At 35.4% G+C, this 22,446-nt stretch overlaps 1 protein-coding gene across 4 annotated transcripts in view; it reads left to right on the forward strand.

The window, feature by feature from the left end:
• The window catches only part of ZNF385D (zinc finger protein 385D), a 394,225-nt gene that overhangs the window by 234,054 nt on the left and 137,725 nt on the right, over positions 1-22,446 (forward strand). Inside the window, exon 1 of one of the 4 annotated variants that reach the window (XM_031590216.2) lies at positions 3,408-3,717. The exons of the other annotated variants lie outside the window; for them this stretch is intronic. Coding sequence (XP_031446076.1) covers positions 3,696-3,717 — 22 coding nt within the window. The 5' untranslated portion in view covers positions 3,408-3,695. Of the gene's footprint in view, positions 1-3,407; positions 3,718-22,446 lie in introns of those variants that run through there. 4 annotated transcript variants of the gene reach the window in all.

The following is a 22,446-nucleotide window of genomic DNA, read 5'->3' on the forward strand; positions in this document are numbered from 1 at the left end:
TGTTTTTTGCTTATTTTCAGTAAGGTAATGAATTTTGGAGTAGTCTGCATTTCTGGAAAATTTGCCCTTTACCAAAGAGAGGCTGCCAAAGGACAGCAGAGATGTTATTAGTTGGGATGAAAAAAAAGAAAAAAAATTATGCAAGTATGAACAGCCTATTAGAAATTAGGATGTGGAGTAGTTATTTTAACAGAAAAAAAAAATACATTTTTTTCTTGTTCTGTCTGTATTGCCGAATTGCAGAGTTTTTTTGGGGGGAGGGGGTTGTTGTCCTTATAGATGAACTATGCATGAAAATATGATAATTCTACACTTGACCTGAGTCTGTAGCAAAGCTATATGTCGGCTAGCCTGTGCTAGCTTGTTGATGATTGAGAGTTTACAGCGTGGGCTGACATTTCGGGTTGATTTGCTCATTCACTCTGCATGATTCTGCATGCCCAGACTGTGTCTACTGACATCTCCAGACTCATGCAAGTGTTTGTTGCTCCTCACTATGCAGCAGTAGTGTTCAGCAGAGTTTTCAGTGCTTGCGTTAAAACACTAGCTATTCTGGTATGCAGTTACTGACCTAATACTTGCTTTTGCTGAGAGGGACAATATCCCACTCTGGGGATAAATTTATCTGTCCTCTACTTGGAACTGTACTTTTTGCAATTTATTAGTGCTTTATGTATGTAAATGAAAGCACAGATTGACATGGAATATGTGAACTTGAGCTGTTAAGACTTTCCAGGAGAGACCACCAGTAACTTTTCTTGTTCCATTGCATTTGTTCCATAGCTGAAGTGCAAATAAATTCAACTTTCTTTTGATTTAGCTACTTTGGTTATAGGCTGATTGTAATTTCATGCTTGTTGTAATAAAATGCAATATGGGAAAGGGAGGTGGTTCTTTTTCTAGCTTTACATCTTAAAATGGAAAAAATATATATAGGTAATATTCACAACCAGGTACTGAAGAATATGTTGGCCTATTTGGAAACCCTGACCATGACAGTGGAGTTGGAACTGGATGATCTTTAAGGTCCTCCTCCAATCTAAGCCATTCTATGATTAGTCCTTTGCTGATTTACACTTATTGAGGAGCTGGCCTGCTGTTAGACATCACAGAATTGGTACAGATGCTTTAACAGAGCAGCCAGCAGCCAGCTCATGAAAGGACACTTAAAAGCAATATGATTGCTGCCTGGCTTTTAATGGTATGTCCATGCAATCATGAGTTGTCTGTACCCAGGCTCTCAGCTGGCCAACTGGCACCCAGCTTAGTAGCATGTGCCAGGTTTTAGGAGCACCTAGGCTAGAGGTAGCCTGCTTTTCAGCATGTCTCCTGACAAATAATCCGAAGTCTTTCTGCAACGTGGTAAACAGACTAATGGTTAAACACCATGGCTGCCTGCCTGGGAGGCTCACGGTGTCCTGAAGCACACCATGCAATGCCCTGCAAAAGTACTTCAGAGCTAAAAGAACTGGAGGGTGGTTTCACAGAGAATTGATTTCCTGAGCTTTTATGCTCTGGGAAGGGAGGGAATATTTGTGCTGCAGAAGGCTCCTAATAGCTTATACTTACTGCTCAGAAGTCTTTGGAGTGGCTCAGCTAAAGTGTTTTAAACCAGGCTTGGAAGCTGGTATTTTCTCTTATGGTGAGGTGCACTTGCTTGGTTTATGAGAAATCATTGAGCATTTTAATGATGAAATAGCAGAAAGGAAGGTACCCTGAATAACTGCTGATACCTGCTGTCCCAATGTCTCTAGTCAAAACTGAGGACATTATTTCTAGCTAATATTCACTATAATTCATTGTGATTTAGGACGTAGTCAACTTAATTTGCTATTGTCTGGTCTGAACCATATGAGAAATCATCATCTTCCTGCCATATGCACTACAGCCTCTTAGCTTGTTGGTTGTGAAGCAGATTAGACTTTGAGTTTATCTGGGAAGGGTAGCTCTCTCATTTCAGTCATGCTTCTTCTCAGGGGGGCTGTTGAAATAAGAAGGGGAGGGTGGGGAAAAAAACAAATATCAGAAATAGAGAGCTGTGGAACTGCCACATGACTTAAATCCATGCCCCATTTCACCCAGATTTTGTTTAATCTTGGTGACTTTCACATAGTTTGCATCAAACCCAGTGAGCACAATGATGTGTGGAGAAGTTGCTGAAGGATGTATAGCAGTGGTGTACCATTTGTGTTGTTGACTGTTCTGCTGCAACTGGAGCTCTCCTTGGCCACTGTGTTGGTGGGATAATTTTGCCCTAAGTGATTGGGCCTCGTGAAATTGTAAGTTACTGTGTGGAGCTTTTACAAATAATAAATGGAGACTTAAATGAATTATACCTGTCATCTCTTTCCTGTAGAATGAAAGCATTCATCCCATTAGATCCTATTGTAATGAAATAAACACTTCAGCATACTGTCCATTATTTTTTTTTTTACCTTTATTTAGTTTAAGTTTATTATCAGTGATAGATGCCAGACTGACAGCAGGAATCCAATGTCCTCTATTGATTCATAGACAGTGTATAACACGTACATAAATACAGACCACATAGCCTTTGTCACACTGTCATGAGAGTGCACACCAGATCCACGCCAAAGCACGTGTGGATAGTGGAGAATGTCTTGGTACCCAGGTGTTTGATCTTTCTTCCTCTGTATCTGCCAGAAAATATATCAGTTCTTAAAGCAGCAGAGACTGTGTGGAGACCTATTTACAAGAAACTTAGGACCGCTCCATTTGTCACAGCACAATAAAATAGCTACCAGCTGTTAATGACTTATCAACCTGGACTGGGAAGGAACTGGAGACCCAGAGGGTGAAAGGTTGTAAACTCCATTACAAATCTTTGCTGCCACATATCTCCTGTCCTCACACTTTGTTACTGAGGCGAAGAAACCTTAGTTTTAAAAATCAGTTTGACTCCACAGAAATCGAACAATACATTTGTCAGTTCCGTTTTGAAAATAGAAGCAGCCTGGACTTCATCAACGCTTGGGTTAAAATCATTTATTGATATGAAACTATTGATTTAAAAAAAAAAAAAAAAAAAAAAAGCAAATAAGAAGTCCTAGGGAAGGTGACGTTGCAAAGTGCCAAGCATCTTTAATATGCAGTTGGAAAATCAGGGCACTTGGGGCTCTCTTGGAGCCCATCCTTCACAGAAAAATAAGTTATCAACATACACTTTGTCTTTTCCATCTATTATGTAATTGAGCATGTTATGTCACTGAGTGCAATGTCTGGAAAAAAAAAAAAACAAACAAAAAAAAACTATATGATTTTAAAAGGGCTTTTTTTTCTTTTTTTTCTTTTTTTTCTTCCCCCCTAGCCAGCGTTAGGTTAAGCAGGATATTAGAGCACCTCATTGCGAGCTCGGTACAGAAAAGATCTGTTTGTAGTACTCCTAGTCCTGATGTCACAGGCACAGCAAGGACATCAGAAGGAGGAGTCAGATTACAGTAAGAATGGGCAGTGCAGCATGCAGCCGGAGTAAATGCTAAATCAGACAAGGATTGTATCAGGGATAAGAAGACTGCCTGCAAAGCGCTCATCCTGAGGAGGCACACTGCTCGCTCACGCTTCTTATGCTGGGAAATTTCCACATAATGTAGAATGAAAGAGCTCTGTTTTACATGTCAGCCCTGTGCGGGAGCTAATGCTGAATACACAGCGGTGGGATCCTGACTGCATGATTAATGAGAAACATAATGTATTTTGGTAAGTGTTAACTGTGATGTAATTCTGCTTCTGCTCGTATTATCAATAGGAGTGATTATTATAAATTTCTGATTCAAGAACATTTCGTGCCGACGCACACCTAAGACTGACAACTGGGAAATCATATTGGCTGTGCAGTTTGAAAGGATTCCATTGTCTGGGAAATTTTCTGTTTGAATGGGTTACCGCTTAGTCTGAGAAGCTTTGAAAATAAGCTAAATAGGATGAAATCATCCTCAGTTTGTTTTAAATGAACTTGTGTTTCATCTGCTGAGAGGGGAAGAGAAATCACTGGGAGGCATGGGAAGTTTTAGACGAACTTAATGAAATGGGTGAGCTAGTACTGCTCTGATTTTGGTTTGGAGGCACAGTTAGCGTTAGGATTTCATTCAGCTTTTAGTTTGAAGAATCCAAAAATATGGAGAAGAAACAATGCTTTATGTGCAGTGGTGTGTTTGCTGGCTACTCTGCGTTATGCAGATCACCAATGTGGAGTTTGCTTCTAGCATAACACAAAATGCATATTATTTTAAGCCTTTAGAGGTCTCGGAGCTGTAAAATATTTGTGCAGAGTTAGTTTTGTAGCTTGATGAAAATCTTCCTCAGCCTTACAGCTGGGCTGGCTGCATATCCTAAAAACATGCTGGAGCATAGAGCTATGCCTAAGCAATGTAGTGCTGCAGTACTGGGTTGGAATGTACGATTACCATATAATGCTGCAAGTTCAGACTGCTCAATAGCAGAAAATAAAATGAAAAATAAAAACTAAAGTGCCATTCTGGAAAAGATGCTACTCCTGGCTGCTTGAAGACTCATCTAGCGTCAGTGTTAATTTATAACTGCATAACATATAAAAGGAATGCACAGCAGAGTTGGTTTTTTTCTGGGACATTCAGCAGCTTACTCAATTTCATTAAATATTGAATCAAGAGTTCACTTCAAGCTATATGAGAAGCATTTCCATAATATTCTGAGCCTTCTCATGCAAGTATTGTGCTCTATGATATGCTAGGTGTTATTTTTCCTTGTTTTCATAGAACTAAAAATAATGGGGGGATCTTCAGTAGAGAAACCCATCAGATTGATTTTTGTTGTAAACTGTCCAAACAGCAAAAAATATGAATTGGCTGAGTTCTCAGAACTCTTTCGAGTTCCTTTTGAAGATGAATTTGCAATGTTTTAGCTTTACTACATTTTCCAAAGACTGAGGAAGAATATGTGTTGCAGTTTTAGATTTGAGTTCTCATCAGCGTTAAAAATGTGTGATGTTAAGTAATATTTTTTTTTTGTTTCTGTTTGGTTATTACACTTCATATTTTTTTCTACCTTTTAATATGATTTTATGGGACGTATGGGTTTATTTATTTATTTATTAACAACCAGTTGTACAATTTCTCGTATGACTAAGACAGAAGTTCCTGTTACCTGAAGTTACATGGGTTAGAGTATTAGGTCTATATTAGCTAAACAGCATTTAATTTTATCCTTTTTTTTTTCTTTTTCAGAAACACATAACACCAAAATAAGCTTAATTACTCTTATTTCTTTCAAAGAAATCCTGTTGTGTGAGCATTTATTTTCTTGTGTAAAACAAGATTTTAATTGGAACAAACTGGGTTGCGCTTTCCCTGTGTTGTAGGAAATCTCACTTTTGAGACCAGAGCTAAAAGTTTCTGCTACGCAGGTTTTCAATGTGCTGTGTTCAGTCTGAAGCTTCCTTAAATTTTAAATGAATATTCTCTTTTCTGTCTTTTGCATAATGAAGCATGATCTAATAGGGATAGTAATTACCTGTGGTTGTTCTTGATGTTTCCTGGTTTGCCTGTGAGAAATCGGAGTGTCTGTAATCTCACCTGTCTCTGTTGTAACAGTGGTTGCACAAAGCAGCATTGCACAAATCCAAGCGAAAGCTAGACTGCGTACATCACGCGTCCACGCTTACTTGAAATTACTATAGCCATCATCTTGACAAAATCATATTTTTATTTTTACTGGAGGGAAAAAAATCCTTTCAAAGAATTCTGGAATATTTATGCATGCTAATATTGAGCCACCTAAAGAATAGGAAGGTGGGAAAAAAAAAATGACTGGTTTTTATCTTGTTTTTCTGGGTTTTCTTGTCTAATTGGTACTGATGTAATGTATTGTTGTGGTTAACATGCATACAAGGCTGAACTAAGTACAGAAATGGAAAGTAAACCTAGGCCTTTTAAAAATATTATTCATATGTAGCAAGTGTTAGTAGATGAAGTGAGTTTCAGAAGCATCAGAGAGAAAAGTTACTAAATTCTGAAGTCAATCGTGGGGTCTCTTGCTCTCTTTAAATGCGTAGCTTGGAAGATCTGAGACTGAAGTAATGTATATTCTATTATTTGTGCAGAGCCTTCAAATAATTAAACTAATGGTGATCCATCTAATTACATATGCCTTTCTTTTCTGTTGCACTGGAATTTTGATGGAGTGGCTTCAATAATTGCTAGTTTTCACTCCCTGTGTTGTGCTTTAGAGCCTGCTGTTTGGTCACCGTGGATACATTTGTTACTTATTCTTTTGGTTTTGCATTCATCATCTTGAGTTGAACAGAAATGTGGAATTTTAATAATAATAAAAATCCTACAAAATGATGTAATGTGTTTATAGGGTAAGCCAAAAGCCAATGAAAATAATAAATATCTGTTACATGCTTCAATAGGTAAATATTTTACACTTAAAAACATAAATACTTCCCCACAAAGCAACTTTTGCATGCATTTGTCATTGAGCTGGTAATTTAGAGTAAGGTATAAGTCACTTGTGACTGTTCTCAGCGGACCGGAGAGGAGTAACGGTGGGTAGCTGTCAGTACGAAGTGACAACCTCTGCTCACATGAAGGCTCTGCTGTGGCCTCTTGGTGTGCGTAACTGTATGCTTCCACCTCTACCATAAAAGGTCCCATGGCCACCACTGTCTCAGCTCAGCCGCTTTGCCAGTGCAATGCGTTGCTCCCATTCCTGGGTGGGGTGGGCTTATCTGCAAGTGTGGCAGACCCTCTGCTGGGGTAAGGCTGGGTGAAAAGTGCCTCCTCTTTTCCCAAGCTGGATGGGGATTGGGGGAGAGCTTTTGGTGTGTGCTGTACATCATCGTGGTGTGTGGTGGTCATCCAGTGAAGGAGACACTGTGGTGATACTGCAGTTATGGGACAGCGAGCACTGCTCTTGAAAGCTCAGTAAACCTTTAATGGAGTTGGAAACAAAGCCAATCCTGTAAACCACCGGGCTACCTGCCCCCACGTCCCAATACCTTGTTCTTACTGAAGAAACAAACAAACAAACAAACAAAAACAACAAAAAAGCAACCAATAAAAAAGGGAGAATGGAACCTTGTAGAGTGACTGCGAGCTCCCAAAGCCTGTCTTCTTTTTTTGTTGTTGTTTGTGTTGCTTTTCCCTGCCACTTTTGGACAAATTACTGTCTTAAGTAACTTCTTTACTCAATGCTTTTGTTCAGATTATACATGAAATCTAACATATCAGGGTAGAAATGAGTATTGTATGGGATAAAATAGAACCCATAAGACAATCAAATTTTGCCTGAAAATGCCATTATATTTCTGTTTGCATGTTAGCTGTTTTCATTTTCAGTGTTGCTTTTTTTTCCAGCTAATATTGTAGAGTGTAGTAATTCATCTGCATACATGCTACTATTCTGAGTATCACTTTTTATTTCTGGAACACTTTCTTGTAGAAGAGATTCATGATGGATGAGTCATGGAAGAAAAAATACCCCCCACACCCAAATCTCACCACCTCTTTAAAGAAAACACACATTGTGCAAACCAAACAACCAGAATAGCCCGTTTCAGCAATTTTAGTGAAATTATTTAGTCACCAGTTTGTTTTTAGGAGGTTACACTCTTCTTCAGTTAGACACTGCGGAGGCCTTCCACTGCTTTTCTGTTTGTCTTCATTTAAAGCAGGATGAATCAGTGATGATAAGGCTATGCTTTTAAAGTGTTTTGAGAAATGCAGATACTGGATTATGAACTGTACTCTATTTTATCACCAGACATCTGCAATAAGAAAGTGTAGTAAATATGGAATGGATGTTGAAAGTGACAGAAGAATTCAGCTGAGCAAGCTAATATAGAGGAGCTAAAAATCTGTGGGAGCCTTATGTTTATACTTGGAATTTTACAGTTTTCTGGGCAGTTTTTATCTTGAAACACTGAATAATGATTAATGCAAATATACGTAAGAGCAGCAATTAAAAAAAAAAAATCCTGTTGATTATATGAACTGTTCTGCACTAGATTATATTCCTTTAGATTCTGTTGTGGAAGCTGTTCATTTAAAATATCTCTAACTAGTATGTTGCCATAAATTATAGGTGATTTCACCGTTTTACAAAAAAAAAAAAAAAAAAAAAAAAATCTGGCTGCCAATGTAACCCTTTTTATAAGTGGCCTAACTGCTACAAAACCAAAATCACAACTAATGGTTTATGGCTTCAGTAGTGAAGAATAGGTCACAGTTGCTTCAGCTGAAGGTCTTTTAACAAAAATGTGTGTGCATATGAGCACATGAATGTGCATCCATGCTTTAACTGGAGTGATGGTGGAATCTCTTCTACCACCTTTTCTCAGCACACATCTTACTTCTGTTAAAAAATGAAACACTATGTTGAAACTATATGCTTTAAAATTCTTCTTTGTAACATCATGCCTCCATCCTTTTTCAACTTTTTTTTTCCTAAATGATAGCTCATATCATCTTTTTCTATATAAATTTTTAAAATAATGAGATTAAGTACAGAATTATCTCTGAGTTCTATGGCTTCTATCTCTTGGTGTCTGTGTCCAAATATCCTTCTATGTAATTTGGATTTTGTTTCATAATCTGAAGGCAGTCTTAGAAATTCTTGCAATTACTAAAACATTAGTCAGGTTCCAGGAATACTTTTTAAAGTTCATTAAGCTAAATATAATAATAACTCTTTAAAGAGAGGAAATAGATTTGAACATAATAAAGGAAATATTTCAGTTTGGTATTAGATCATGAAAAGTTCTTGAAGTGCTGTGAAGACCATAAGAACTTTAATTTTCAAAAGTGGTTACTGCATAAAATATACTGCAAAGATTAGTTTTGCAGCTGAAATAGCATGGAGGATTGGTAACATTCAGAGAAAGTGCAGCAAAAGAGATTGGATAGAAATATCGAAGCCCGAAATATTTGAGCTTTTACTTAAACCTAATTTTTGGGGTCTAAAGTGAGAAGAATCTTTTCTCTGCTTCAGTGTTACACCATAACATCTCCAAACCAAATTCTTTAAGTCAGTCTATGTTCTCACTGCTTTTAGCAGTAGTCCCTGCAGAGCCCGTGTAGAGGTGAAAAATCTTTTCTGTAAAGTTGCATTATGAGTGTATTCCTATATATTTAGATCTCTTTGCTTGTTTTGTTGATCACTTCTTTCAATTCATTAGCCCAGTGCTAATGAACATGTTCTCTTTGAGGTATTTCTTTTCTTTTTTTCTTTTTTTTTTTTGTTTTTGTACATATGCATAGTGATCTCTGGTGACAAGCATGATATGACAGCATAAAGAAGTTGGCAAGGGTCTGAATGAAATATGAAATAAGAAAATGTAACTGTAATTTGAAGTAGGAATTGTAAGGAAGGCTTTTATGAAAGCTCAGTTATTAAACACTTTTGCCTCATGTTAACATCTCTGTCAGTATGGTTCTCTCTCTTTTAATGCTTTGAAATTATATCCATTTAATACTTCTTTAAGTTTGAAAAAATAGTGAGATATTTTGAGTCCTTATCTGGAGTATTTAAGCAAATGTTCTCTCTCTCTTTTTCTGCATTGACAAAGGCTGCAAGTAATTTTAAAAAGTTGGGGTTAGATAAAATTTATTTATTAAAAATGTGACTATCTGGTGGAACCAGTTGTTCAGAGATCGCGGGAAATTCTCTCATTGCTATGGGATCAGCTCTAATACCCATCCAACTTATTTGCTATGTTTTATAATCTCTGCTGATGTAAAACCATAACGTACCACTTATTTTCAAGTGAAGCTTAAAAAGCTCCTGAGATATGGTAGCATATCTTCATCTCTGAAAGAGTTACAAGAAATACAAAAGTGAGATTAACTTGAAGTGTCTGACCATTTGAAATTTTAGTATATGCTTAGGATCTCAGACTGTGGCTTTTTCTTTTGTGCGTGTCTGTGTGGTATATATTATTATGGTGTTATTATGTTTTATTTCTTATAATGCAAACTGACAGCTTCTTCCCTGGTTCTCTATGTCAGAAAACAAGTTAGTCTAAAAATTAGGGTTATGCTAGAAGAATGTCTCTGAGTAATAAAGCCTGCTTTCTGAAGAGCAAAGGAAAAACAAACAAACAAAAAACACCTGGGCTTCATTTCTTCTTTGATTATTACTTCACAGTGGTTATTTTATTTGTTTACCTTTGTGCTGTAATTGAAAAAGTAGTTGGACAGTCCAGTTCATTCAAAATTAAAGCCAGGAAATTTTTTATAGCTTCTTTTGTTCCTGTTGACCTTGTTTACTCAGTTTGTTTACTACAGAGTATAGTAACTGATGAAGATGGAGAGAGATAATGGCTGTGTTTTCCAATACATTTACCCGTCATTGAATTAGAGATCAATATTGAATGGATGGGGAAAAAAGAGGCAAAAAAAAAAAAAAAAAAAAAAAGAACCTTGGCAAGATTTGCAATTGTTAAATGCACAAGGAAGGAGGAGATGGAGAAGAAGCAAGTCTTGGCTCTGCAAGCAATATTAATGCTCTTCCTGTAAAGCCAAGTCATATTTCAGTAGTGACCTCGGGCTCTATTCTCTCTATAGTGTAATGTTTAGCAAATTAGTTTTTTGTTTGTTTGTTTGTTTGTTTGTTTAACTGGTATTTACTTGTGAAAAACAATCCACTCACCTGCTGTCAAAATCAGCCAGATATCAGGAGTATTTTGTTTACCAGATATATGACTATTGCATGGCAAGTACACTGCTCTTTTTTTTCCAGTTGTTTCTAGTACACGATGCTGCTGTAAGCAGCAAATTTTTCAAACGTGGAGGTTACAGGAGCTTGCCTGCTTCTAGGTAGCACAGGAAAAAGGAAAACAAAACAAAAAAAAAAAAAAAAGAAAAAAAAACATTTGCTTCAAACCTTCATCTATTATTTTCAGTAGCCATTTTTATTTCTTTAACAAGTAAAAATGAAGAGGCGTACATGAAGGTTAATCTACTTATTTTGCTGTGCTTGTGAAGCTTATATTCTAGTAAGCCAAGCAGACTATAAATTGGTTTGTATGATGGTATATTTTAAAGCCTTTTCCTTTTTGTTTCATTCTCTGTCTGAGGGCATAGCAGCCACTACAATATTGGTTCTGTGTTTCAGTGTTTTGTTGTTGTTTTTTGTTTTTGTTTTTTTTTTTGTTTTTTCCTAGTATACTTACGTGCTTTTAGCATTCAAGACATTATGTAATCATTTACAAACATTTGTCTCGCCAATCCTGGCCACAGTCTGTCTACCTTTTAAAATTGCTTATTTAGTCCTCCACTGCACATGCAGTATTAGGGCATTTACGATACTCTCCTAATATATGTTTAATTTCTATAGGCTTAGTTTTTAGTAGCACTAATCCACACAGTATGATCATTCCCTTTCTTACTTTACTAAGAAAGATCCTGAATTAATTTTTTCATTTCAGTTGAGTGGGAGTAACAATTTTCTATGTATTTGTCGGTGCCTGGTACTTTTCTATTTTTTCTTTTTCTTTTTCTTTTTTTTTTAAATCATTAATTCTTTGCAATATTCTTATTAAATATCAAATACAGCCTTTTACTTAGGTATATCTGACAAATCTACTTAATGATAATTAACAGCCCACCATTTGGGTTCCTGGGAGTTCAGTAGCAGCTGGACATCTGCATCTCTTTAGATATGATGGATAGAATGGATAGAAAGCACATTGCCTTGCAGAAATGCCTGTCTATCATCAGATCAATGTTCATGTGATGAATAACCCTTCATATTAGCATTTTGACATTTAGTTCTACGTTCTCTACCAGTGGATTCAGCAGATTACCTTCCAAATATAAACAGATTTTCAAGGTAAGAAAGAAGTCAGTCAAACAAGGACACTGCTACAAAATAAATAACCATGCAGGTATGTGCATTCACATAAATGAGCTTACTCATTTATATATGTGGTAAAACAAACAGTGAAAGACTGAAAACAAAAAACAGCAACAAAGTAACATTTGAAATCTCTTTAACAATATAGATACAATTGAAATGTAGCTATGGAAAGCCTTAGTGAAATATATATAAACTCTGCAGCTGGAGGAAGGTAAGCAGGTAGCAAGTAAACCCTTGTGGCATGCTGGTGCTGCAGCAGAATGGTACTAACTGCACCATCCCACATGAACACCTTTAGATGACCAAACAAGGCTGCTCTGTTTTGCCCTTGGTGACTAACTTGAAGCAAAATTGTTATCATATAACATCAGCATGTAGAAAAGAAAATTTATGTAGTTAGCCTGTGAAGGAAATGAACAGTGACACACATTGCTGTGGACATGCAGACAACTCTATGGAATTTAGGTAGGTAGTTCATGTGTAGAACAAAATTCTTATTTCTTATTGTTCTGTTTTGACTGATTTTAGTTATTCAGTCAAATATGCCTAAAGCTGTTCACATAGTGAGCAAAAGCATCACGGAATTCTCTCAGATTAGCATATAATGCTTAGCATTAAAAGAACAATAACAATTCATGCTTCTAATACATTCTTCCACTAGTTCTGTGTTCGTGTGATTTGCTTTTTTGTGATTTTCTAGTAGGAAGACTCCTTCACAAGTATGTTCACAAAAACAAACAAACAAACAAAAAACCCCAAACAATTACATGATGTTTTATGGTAATTTATTAAATGAGTTTTTATATTAAAAGCTATGGCAGCATATTTTCAGCAATACAAGGCTCACTTTAGATTCATCCAGCCTGGAAGCAGAAATAGTGTCATTTGACCTTACTGTGTCATCAAATGAATTACAAATGTTTTATATCAAATATCTGTTCGAGAGACTCCTGCTGAGCTAATATCTGCAAATTCATGAAGATAAAAAGATGTAATTTTAATTCTAAATTATTAGACCATTTTAGGAAGATCATAGTAATAATTTGCCAGTGTTAGTAGAGAATGTTTACAATAGTAGATAAGTTAATCTTTACAGGAATCTTTCCAAGCTGCCTGTGATAGGCAGAGCTCCAGTTTTGCAGGTTTTTCCATCTGTGTAGCCAACTTATAGTAAATAACGTATGGAACCTGAGATAGTATTGCTACTTTCTCTGGAAGAAGTTGGGCTGTTTTTGAAATTTATTGATATGTATATATGGCAGCTGTTAGCAGTTCCAAAAAATATCTCTTAGAAGTTAAAGAATTTTTCAGCAAAAAATTGAGCTTTCCTCACTGATGTTATTTTACTGAGATAGATTTGTTCTTCACAGTGAAGGAGGAAGTATTTGGGAAGTAATTATTATTTGTAATGAACTGTGGAAAGTGTTGGACTGTGTTAATAGATTTGCTAGAACTCGATTTCAGTTACTGGGTGTAACGTGCTGAGAAACTTCCATGGCCCCCAGTAAAGTAAGAGTTTCAACTGTGCTGGAAATATTAAATTAGACCTGGTCTAATTAAGTCAACTGACAAATCATTTGTAACAGTTCTGTTTAATATCTCCTATAACTTCAAATGTGAATTAAGTGCTCTTTGTAAGTCTTCAATTGATATCAACAGAGTAGTTAGATTTTGGCAGATGCTTGGACAATATATCTGGGGTGGAGAATAGTGGCATGCCCAGCAGCCATACGTTTCTTCCTGGTCAGGCTGGAAATACAGGAGGGGAGGTCTTACTTGATTATGTCTACTCAGACAATCCTGTCTCCTTGTGAGAAGCGATACTGAATATAGTGGGAACACAAGCTGATGTGACTGGACGATTTGAATTTTCCTGACAAGTTGTACAAGAAGCCACAGTTATGGAAAGATTCACCTGCAGAGGAAAACGCACTGATGTTTGTGAGGAGTTGGTGTATGTATATAGGATGAGGCCCATTCACAGTAGCAGATTTCTAGTTCTGTTAAGTGCTTACAAACATATGTTGTCTTACATGTTGCTTTAGTATGATGTAGCCCCACTGTGAAATGTCTCATATTTCCTCTATAGGGCTGAAGACCAAATTAGATCTTGTTTGGAATAAAAAAAGACAGAATTTGGGTTTTTCCTTCTACTATGTTATTTGGCAACACAATATATTAAAAAAGCAGTATGTAAAGATAAGCCTTTTTATCAAAAACTAGCAGAAGAGAGCGTTAAGGGACATAGCTGTAGCGTCTTTGTCTCATACTCCCTTGAGGAGAGATTGGATCACTTGTATTTTAATGCGTTAGAGTATTTTTGTGCTGGAATTTTGTATTTGAATTATAATATATATATTCATATTATGTATTTTTTATTTTTATTAAATGTATTTGTGTGTAAGTATAATATTCAGAAAATTTACAATCTTTGATTTTTCTGTTTTGCAACTTCAAAAATAAAAACTATTATGTGGCTAAAGTGACAGGAGCTTATTTTAATTGTATTCTTTTGCAAATGGAGATGCCTTCCAGGTGCCTAAGCCAAGGCTGACAATTTCTGGAAACAGGTGGAAGCATTTCTATTAGGTTAATATAAAAGATATGTCTAGAGTATTCTGGTTTAGCTTTTTTAAACTCCACCTTCCTTATATTGAATTACAACAGTTATAACTACTAACTTGCTCAGTCTCCTCTTGCTGTTCTTGATTCTTCTTGGTACTCTGAGTCTACATAGAGAGTCTACATAGACTTAGTAGCACAACTGGTCTTAGTCTTGGTAATTCTCTGCAAAAATCATTGTCAGACAATGCACAGTGAAGCAAGGTAAACGTGAAGTTGTTCCCTTGTTTTGTGTCCCCACTTCAGTTGCAGCTTTAAGCATTTAATAATGTTTCTGTTAATGCTGTTGGTGTTTGACTATACATGCAGACATCAGTTTTACTTTTACCACTTTTGAAAGAGCATATGTTAAGGCATTTGAACACCTGAGCCACTTAGCTGTCCTATGTGAACTGATTACTTAAGTGAGAAATAAAATGTAGATTTTTTTTTTTTTTTTTTTTTTTTTACATATTGTAATAATAGAATTTATATAGTAACAACAAAAATCTCTGGTCTTTTTTTTTACCCATTCTGAGTACAATTTTGCTGTCTGAAGAGTATAATGAAGAAATTCTGACACTCCCTTTTTAAATGCTATCTTTATCCAGACAAGATTACCACATATTCTATAGGAGTATATGTGAAACAGAAAAGCCAGAAATATAGGTTTTTAAAATATTTTTTTTAGATGCTATTTTTTTTTATTGCATAACAAAGGCAATCCCACTGTGAAGCTATACATAATGTTTGAGGTCGAAGAGCAGAAAGAGAGTGGTGCCAGTTTTATGCAGATATGTTGACAAAAGAACTGTGTGAGCATCAGTGCTTTGGGCCTGAAGAAGGATGTACAGATCTTAACTTAAATTTTGTCATGGCTCGGTCTGGTCTGCACCTGCTAAAATTTTCGCAAGAGTTTCAGCTTAACACACCCAAAACACTCTACTGTGAATCAGGTGATTTATGTTTAGTTGCAATTCCAGATCTGCAAAACTGGCATGAGTATAGGCTTTGGAATGCAACCCTTATACAGGCAAGCTGTGTTTGGTTTCAGGTTTCTTAGAGACTTACATGTGAAATTGTTTCATTGCATGAATTGATACCTCTAACAGATTCAACAGCAGTGATAGATGTTCTTTAGAATTACAGGACAAACTGATGCCCACTGTAACTCTGCTTTAGTCACCAGAGTTATATTAGGTGGAAGCTGGGCCTTTTTTCCTCAGTGTTGTCTTTTTCAGCAAGTTTATTCTTCCTTTAATGCCAAGCCTAAATCCAACAAGGATATTTTTGTCTCTGGAATAATCCAATTATTTTTTAAATGATATGACATCATAAAGAAAATATAGAAGCCTCGGTACATCTTTGGTAATAGAGTTACTTCATTTTCATCTTAGATTAACTGCTTCATGATACATTTCTTTTCTCTGCTTGGTGTTACATGTTTTTATTTTGTTTTATTAAAAAAATGTACCAAATTCTCGATTATGAAAATAACTGTAAAGAAATCATCTTCTGTATATTGTCATGTGATTCAAGTACTTGAAGCTTTGATTTATCCTTCAAATTGAGAATCTTTGGTAAAAAAATTAATGGAATAGCATTTTTCTTTGTTTAAAACTCATTGTTATTGAATCTTGAATTTTTAGTCAGATGGAGTCGTGTGAGTAAGACTCTACTTCTGTCTTCATGAATTAAGAAAGAATTTACTCTTCTGATGCCATAACTCTGATGGGCGGGATTTGTAGAGTTAAATATATGCTGAATTATTTTCAGGATGGAGGTTAGTCTGTGGCTTTTTGAATCCTTGCATTTTTGTAGTAATTTAAGAACTGGTTTATCACTTCACTGGTTTAATATAATTCAGTTTTCTTGGAAATGTGTCATAATGTTACCTCCTTATGGACATCAAGGATGATTAGAGTATATTAGGCTCTCTGCACTCTTTAACAGCTGAGTGGGAAAATATGGAGGGATCCAACTTGTCTGCACATAGCTCCATTGTAGGCTCTTCATGCCCTGCCCTATTAGCTTCCCACATAATGTAAGGTTCTTTTGATCAGACTAATATATCAAATTTATTAAAAATCAAAGGTGCTAGTGTTTTTGATGGTAGTGACTTTCTCATCTCCTGTAATAAAATCATATTGAGTAATCACTTGAACTATTTGATATACAATTCAATTAAATAAATGTCTGTTGCCTAAATTGAGTGTTTTACTATACCATTTTAATTTGAAAAAAAAATTATAGAGTATTAGAAACATGAAACATTATGTAATGCAAAGAAGTCAAATGTTTCTAACTTCATCTCAAATCACCAAAGGAAAGCAATACAGAAACATTAAAAGGATCAGAGCAAATACTTCCTTATACAACTTAGTCAATAACATCTGGAATTAAAATATGAACAGTGCAGATTCTGAAGCTGCATCACTGTGATCCTTCTGATCTACATGATATATCAGAAAAGTAAGCACATAATTTTTCTCTTCTTGATATTGTATTTTATGATACGTGGTTTCAAGGCCTGGTAGCAGTGCCTTAGAAAAAGCTACATTTGCTTTAGTATCTCTCAAATAACTGTGATACTTAGGAGAACCAGAGATAGTTTTCTGTTTTGTTTTGTCTTTGTGGCAAAGGGAGGCATAAAAATAAACTAAAATATGTCAACTAAGAACTCTTTTTTTTTTTTTTCCTTTGGAAAGACAATTTTAGTGTTGTATGCCCAAGGCTTGTTTTTTTTTTTTTTTTTTTTTCCTCAAGCCCTTTAGTAGGGAGGTAGATGAAGGATAACCTTTGAATTAAATGAGCTGAAATGTTTGAGAGAGCTTGTTTTTGCATTAGGCTTGTTTCTATATATATTTATATACTTACTCCAAGAAATGCTGAGTTTTAGGCTGAATAAATGTGAATGAAAAATTGGTGAATGTCTAACCTAAGTTGTAGATTTGCAAAAAGTGAAATTTTCATAGCTTATAACTTCAAGTAGATATTCTAAACAGTGTGATTGAGTGATGAGAAAGGATACTCTCTAGAAAGTGATTTAAATATTTTTCTCTTATACTTAGTTCCCAAGACAGGATCTACAGTATTGCATAATGCTTTGACAAGACCAGAAGGTAGCTAGGCTGACTGAAGAGCAGAACAAGAATGATATTACTACTTGAGGTCTTTTCATATTTGTCTTTCTTTAGAAGTTTTAGACCATAGGTGTCAACCCCTTTGGTTTGCCTGGGCTGGGTTGGGTAAAGAGGAATTGTCTTGGGCTGCATATAAAAGATATAGTTATGTACATAAGTAACAGAACTTAATTATATTAAAATGTAAAAAAAAAAAAAAAAAAAAAAAAAAAAAAAGGAGTTCATCAGAGATTTCTGATAAAATTTTATTCTCTTGTTCAATGAATGTTCAGGACATGAGCAAAATGTGACTGTGAATTGGGGATATTTATCTCTGGTAAGGCCAGGCTTATCAAAGTCTAGTAGACATTTTTGAGTGGGATATCTGATTGCAACTCTGTACATTCCATTTGAAAATTTATAGGTTGTGCTTTTATATTGACTGAAAGTGGAGTCACAAATATAGCAAAAAAAGAGATGATTTTTTTGGCAATCTTGAAACCTCTCAAATTTCTTTATCAAAATGGAAAGCAAGGCTGTATAATTTTTATGACTCACATGTTTAGGCAATGTATCAAAATACATAAAATTATTTACCAGAACCTGACCTTATCATAATTGAATTTCAAACACTATGCTTTAAAGCATAGCACAGATAAGTTGATTTTCACCTTGAAGATGCAAATTTAACTCATATAAATGAGCAGTCAAATCCACCAAAATACTAAATACTAAATCTGTGGCACAAATTTTGTTTCCATTAATGACTTGATTTCATTTTGCAAATCATAAATTCCTTTTAGCATTTTACCCCAATTTAGTCACCTTACTTCAGAAGATAAATGAAGTCCCCAAAATAATCAGTCATACTTTTAAGGAACATCAGTACTTTCATCTATTGCCGGAGTAGTATAAAATTTGAAATAATAGTTTTACTCTCCAAACTTTTTCAATAAATTTTCCTGTTTCTTCAGTTAACCTGCTGTAGCCTGGTGAGTCAGGTTGATTGTAGAAAGATACATTTTTTACCAAGACAAATTTCTATACATTGCTTAATAAATTTACCACCAGTAAATGTTTTGAAATTTTTGAAAAAAGATTTGCTATCATTTAATTAACTTTTGTAGTAGAGTTCTTCCGACTTGTAATCAAAAAAAAATTGAGATGACATTTTTCAGTTCTGCTATTCTGTCTTTATGAAGCATTCTTTGATATGCATCAAACTTGGCAGTGTATTTTTGTATATAATGTCTTACTGAGTTTTAATTTTTGAAAACTGACATATTTCCTTGCAAATTAAGCCTAGTGCCATATTATTTGTCTCGAGAAAAAATGCTCATCTGTCCATCCAATATAAATATGGTAAGGCAGGTGTGAAAAGTGGAGTTAGCATTGCACTATGCCCTACCCTTGTCCAGGTTTCAGTGTTAATAGCACAAAGATTATTTCACTGTTGCTGAGTGATGAGTGCATACTTGGAGTTTGGGGAAGAGCCACCACCATGATGGCGTAGGGCAGTGGGCAGATTGCATTATTCACTGTTCTGGGCTGCATGAAGCCCTTGGGCTGCAGGTTGGATATGCCTGTTTTAGGCTGTTCCTGGCCTATATAAAAATATAGATAAATAGTGTTTGTCCCTTCCACTATGCTTTGCCATACCTAACCATCTGTAATTTATACATATCAGAATGATAAATGTGGAAGACAGAACATTCCTTTCTGCCTTTTATAATAAGTGCTACCTTATTTATTCTTATTTTTATAAGTTCTCCCCTATAAAATAGTATGCAAAGATATACAAGTTACTATCTTACAGACTTCTCTTCCTGGATATCAGCTGTGTGGTCAACTCTGAAACTTATGACAAAATCTCTGTCAGAACCTACAAAAATAATTTTCTTTGTAGATAAGGAAAATGTTCTGAATAATAACATGAATTTTTCATGAAATGATTTTCTGTCACAAGGTAAAAAAAAATACTCCTAAATGCTCCTAAGGAAAATCTAGATAAAATAGAGAAAATAATAATAAAAAAAAACAACCTCAAAGAAATATGAACCATTATTAGGTTATGCCTGGCTCTTGGTGAATAATTTATGCTACTAAACTGAAGCCTTGTGTGTAAATGTAAGTGGACTATAATCAATAGAATTACCCACCAATGAGCACAATTTATATTAGCCAGGGGCAGGGATTCCCATTCATTAAATCTGTGGAGTACATGCCTTTATCTATTTCCATGGATGCAGCCTGGAGCATCCAGCATGTCATGGATTAGATAAATTGGGCCTGTCATGTCTGTGATTCTGGAAAATAGGACAAAAATGTATTTTGTCCTCTGTGTCTTGTTGGCAAAAGCAGTGGTACTTTCCTTCCATCTATGGAGAATGACAGGAGAAAATTTTCCTTTCTTGTTAATATTTTTTTGAAATTCCAGGCACACATAATGCAAAACCAGAGTCTGTCAGCATTTTCACAGTTATCAAAAGGACAGTTGGTTTACTAACTTCCACATATTCTAGTTCTCAAACCTATTGTCTGAATCAACTCTCAGATGTAGGTTTGGCAAAATTGAAATTTCCATAGCCTTTATTTATAATTAGCCATTTTATTAGAACTTCTTGACAAAAAATCTGTTAACTTTCTCAGAAAGACACTAGCCTTATGGTTGACAGATTTATGTAGGAAATGCAAGCTGAGTTCTTTTGTGAAGTTAATAGACATTTACACAAATATAAACCACTCCAAAAAGAGATTCTTGTGCGATTGCCTCAGTTAATCAGCAGCGCAAGCTCTGGGACGCTTCCCTGAGGCCTTGGGAATTTATAGGGCAGACTTCAATATGGGCATTTGATTAAAATACATATGGTCCTTAATTTCTTTCCATTTTTTAAAAAAATTTATAAGGGTTTGCAACCATAATAACTAGGCATAAGAATGAAGTTTACATACAGATCTGTAGAGAAGACGAATTCTGAAGAACTTTATCACAGATAAAGATAGAATATGTTTTTTGTCCATCTTCTGTTTACAGTTCAGTGGCATCCTGAAGAAAAGCATCAGCAAATATTTCAACTTCTTGCCCTTAATATCATCTTGAAGGCTTTATAATTTATTAGCACCTGCTCCCCTTTCATGTTTTCCCCCTTGCTAAACCCAGTGCTCAGAACTGCAATCTAGAATTTCTAATAACTTGTATCTCCAGCTTTTGTCAAACAAATAAGGCATGGCCAGTGTACTGCTCAACAAAGCAAAGATAATAAGAAAGTCAGTGATAATTTGCAGTTTGTGGTGAATTAAATGATCATGTTGGAAGGCCAGTATCCTGTTAGTGTGTATGTTTTTGCGTTGCATGTATGCCTAACATTTGTTACTTAACCTTCAATTTGTGGCAGGAGGGTAACAAAGCAATGTCTGATTTTACATCTCTGTAAGACAGTATAAGGTAAAGTGAGCTCAACTACTTAATGCTGAAGGGAGAAATTCTAATCAAATTTCCAGGTATTCAGGTAGTACTAAGCAGAAGGTAGGAAGATATTTCTGCCCTTAGACTGCAATTGGCCAGTTTATTAATTTATTTCATTATTGCCTGCTTAAGAATATCCAAAATTTAATCACTGTTGGACACAGTGCACCTGTGCTTCGAAGGGGACATAAAAGGTCTGTTCCAGTAAGGCTCAAGCTTAACAGTTAAATATACATTTTATCCTTTCCTTTCCTCATCTCTGCAGGAACAACAGACTGCAAAGAACTGTCTGAATTTTGCTTTCCCTCTCAACACAAAATAAGGGTTGCCTGCTAGAATAACTTCAATTTTTCATCAGCTTCTTTTTCCAGAAAGTTATGGTCACAGAGCCTCAGGCTCTTATGTTTTTGTTTGTTGTTGTTGTTGTTGTTGTTTTGTCTTGTTTTGTTTTGTTTGCACAAACAGTTCTATCTCCTGAGGGCTGAACTGGTTTAGTTTCATTAAAGTCTAGAGGAGCTTTTATGAAAAGTAATGGGTTGGGGTTTAGAGACAATCAGGCCATGTGATCTACTAATTTGTTCTGATCTTATGCTCTGAGAAAGAATACTGTCAAATATATTTGTGTTTTCTCGTTTGGTTGACTTTTCTTTTAGAACTTCAGATATTTCATTCAGAGTGGAAATTTTATTGGTGAGGAAAGTGTTTAAGTCAAATTACTTGAAGAATTTTTAGTTTAGGAATGTATGTATGAAAAAAATAAAATTTTGTATAATTTTTCTTAAATATTTTTCAAGCTGCCATGAACTGAACGGTGCTTTTTGCCTCTCCTTTAAAACATGCTTTGGTCTAGTGTATCTGTGGCTGTATTTCATTATCTGTTCGTAAATCCTGTGCAGCTGATCCTCTCTTTCTCCTCATTAACGTTCAGTAAGAAATGATACCATTTACCCTTTTGTCTACATGTGAAAGACCATAAATATAATCATTTTAAGTATTTATGTGGGCTAGTTGTGTGAATCAAAATTCTGAGGCTGTAAGAGTTCCTGATGTATAAGCATTTTTATTTATTCATGGCAAAGACTAATGAAAAATATGTATCCTAGTAGGTGTTTATATGTATTTTTATGCACATGTACATAGGCTGGCATATACTTATGCACATGTACTTATTCTGTGAAGTCAGTTCACAGGATAATATTGCCCCAGTCTGTGCAACACTGGCATATATTCACTGGGTTATGAAATGTCACAATTCCTATTGAGTGTTATCTTTAAGAGCAATGTCAAGTGAATGTATAGAATCCAGATGACTCTTTTCTCAACACCTCTTTCTCTGCTTCCCTCCCTCTCTCTCCATGAATCAAACTTTGACCTGGGCAGACTTCACTTCTTTGACTGCAA

The sequence above is a fragment of the Phasianus colchicus genome, chromosome 6 (genome assembly GCF_987193195.1).
Source record: "Phasianus colchicus chromosome 6, bPhaCol1.hap1.1, whole genome shotgun sequence".
Classification (NCBI taxonomy): domain Eukaryota; kingdom Metazoa; phylum Chordata; class Aves; order Galliformes; family Phasianidae; genus Phasianus; species Phasianus colchicus.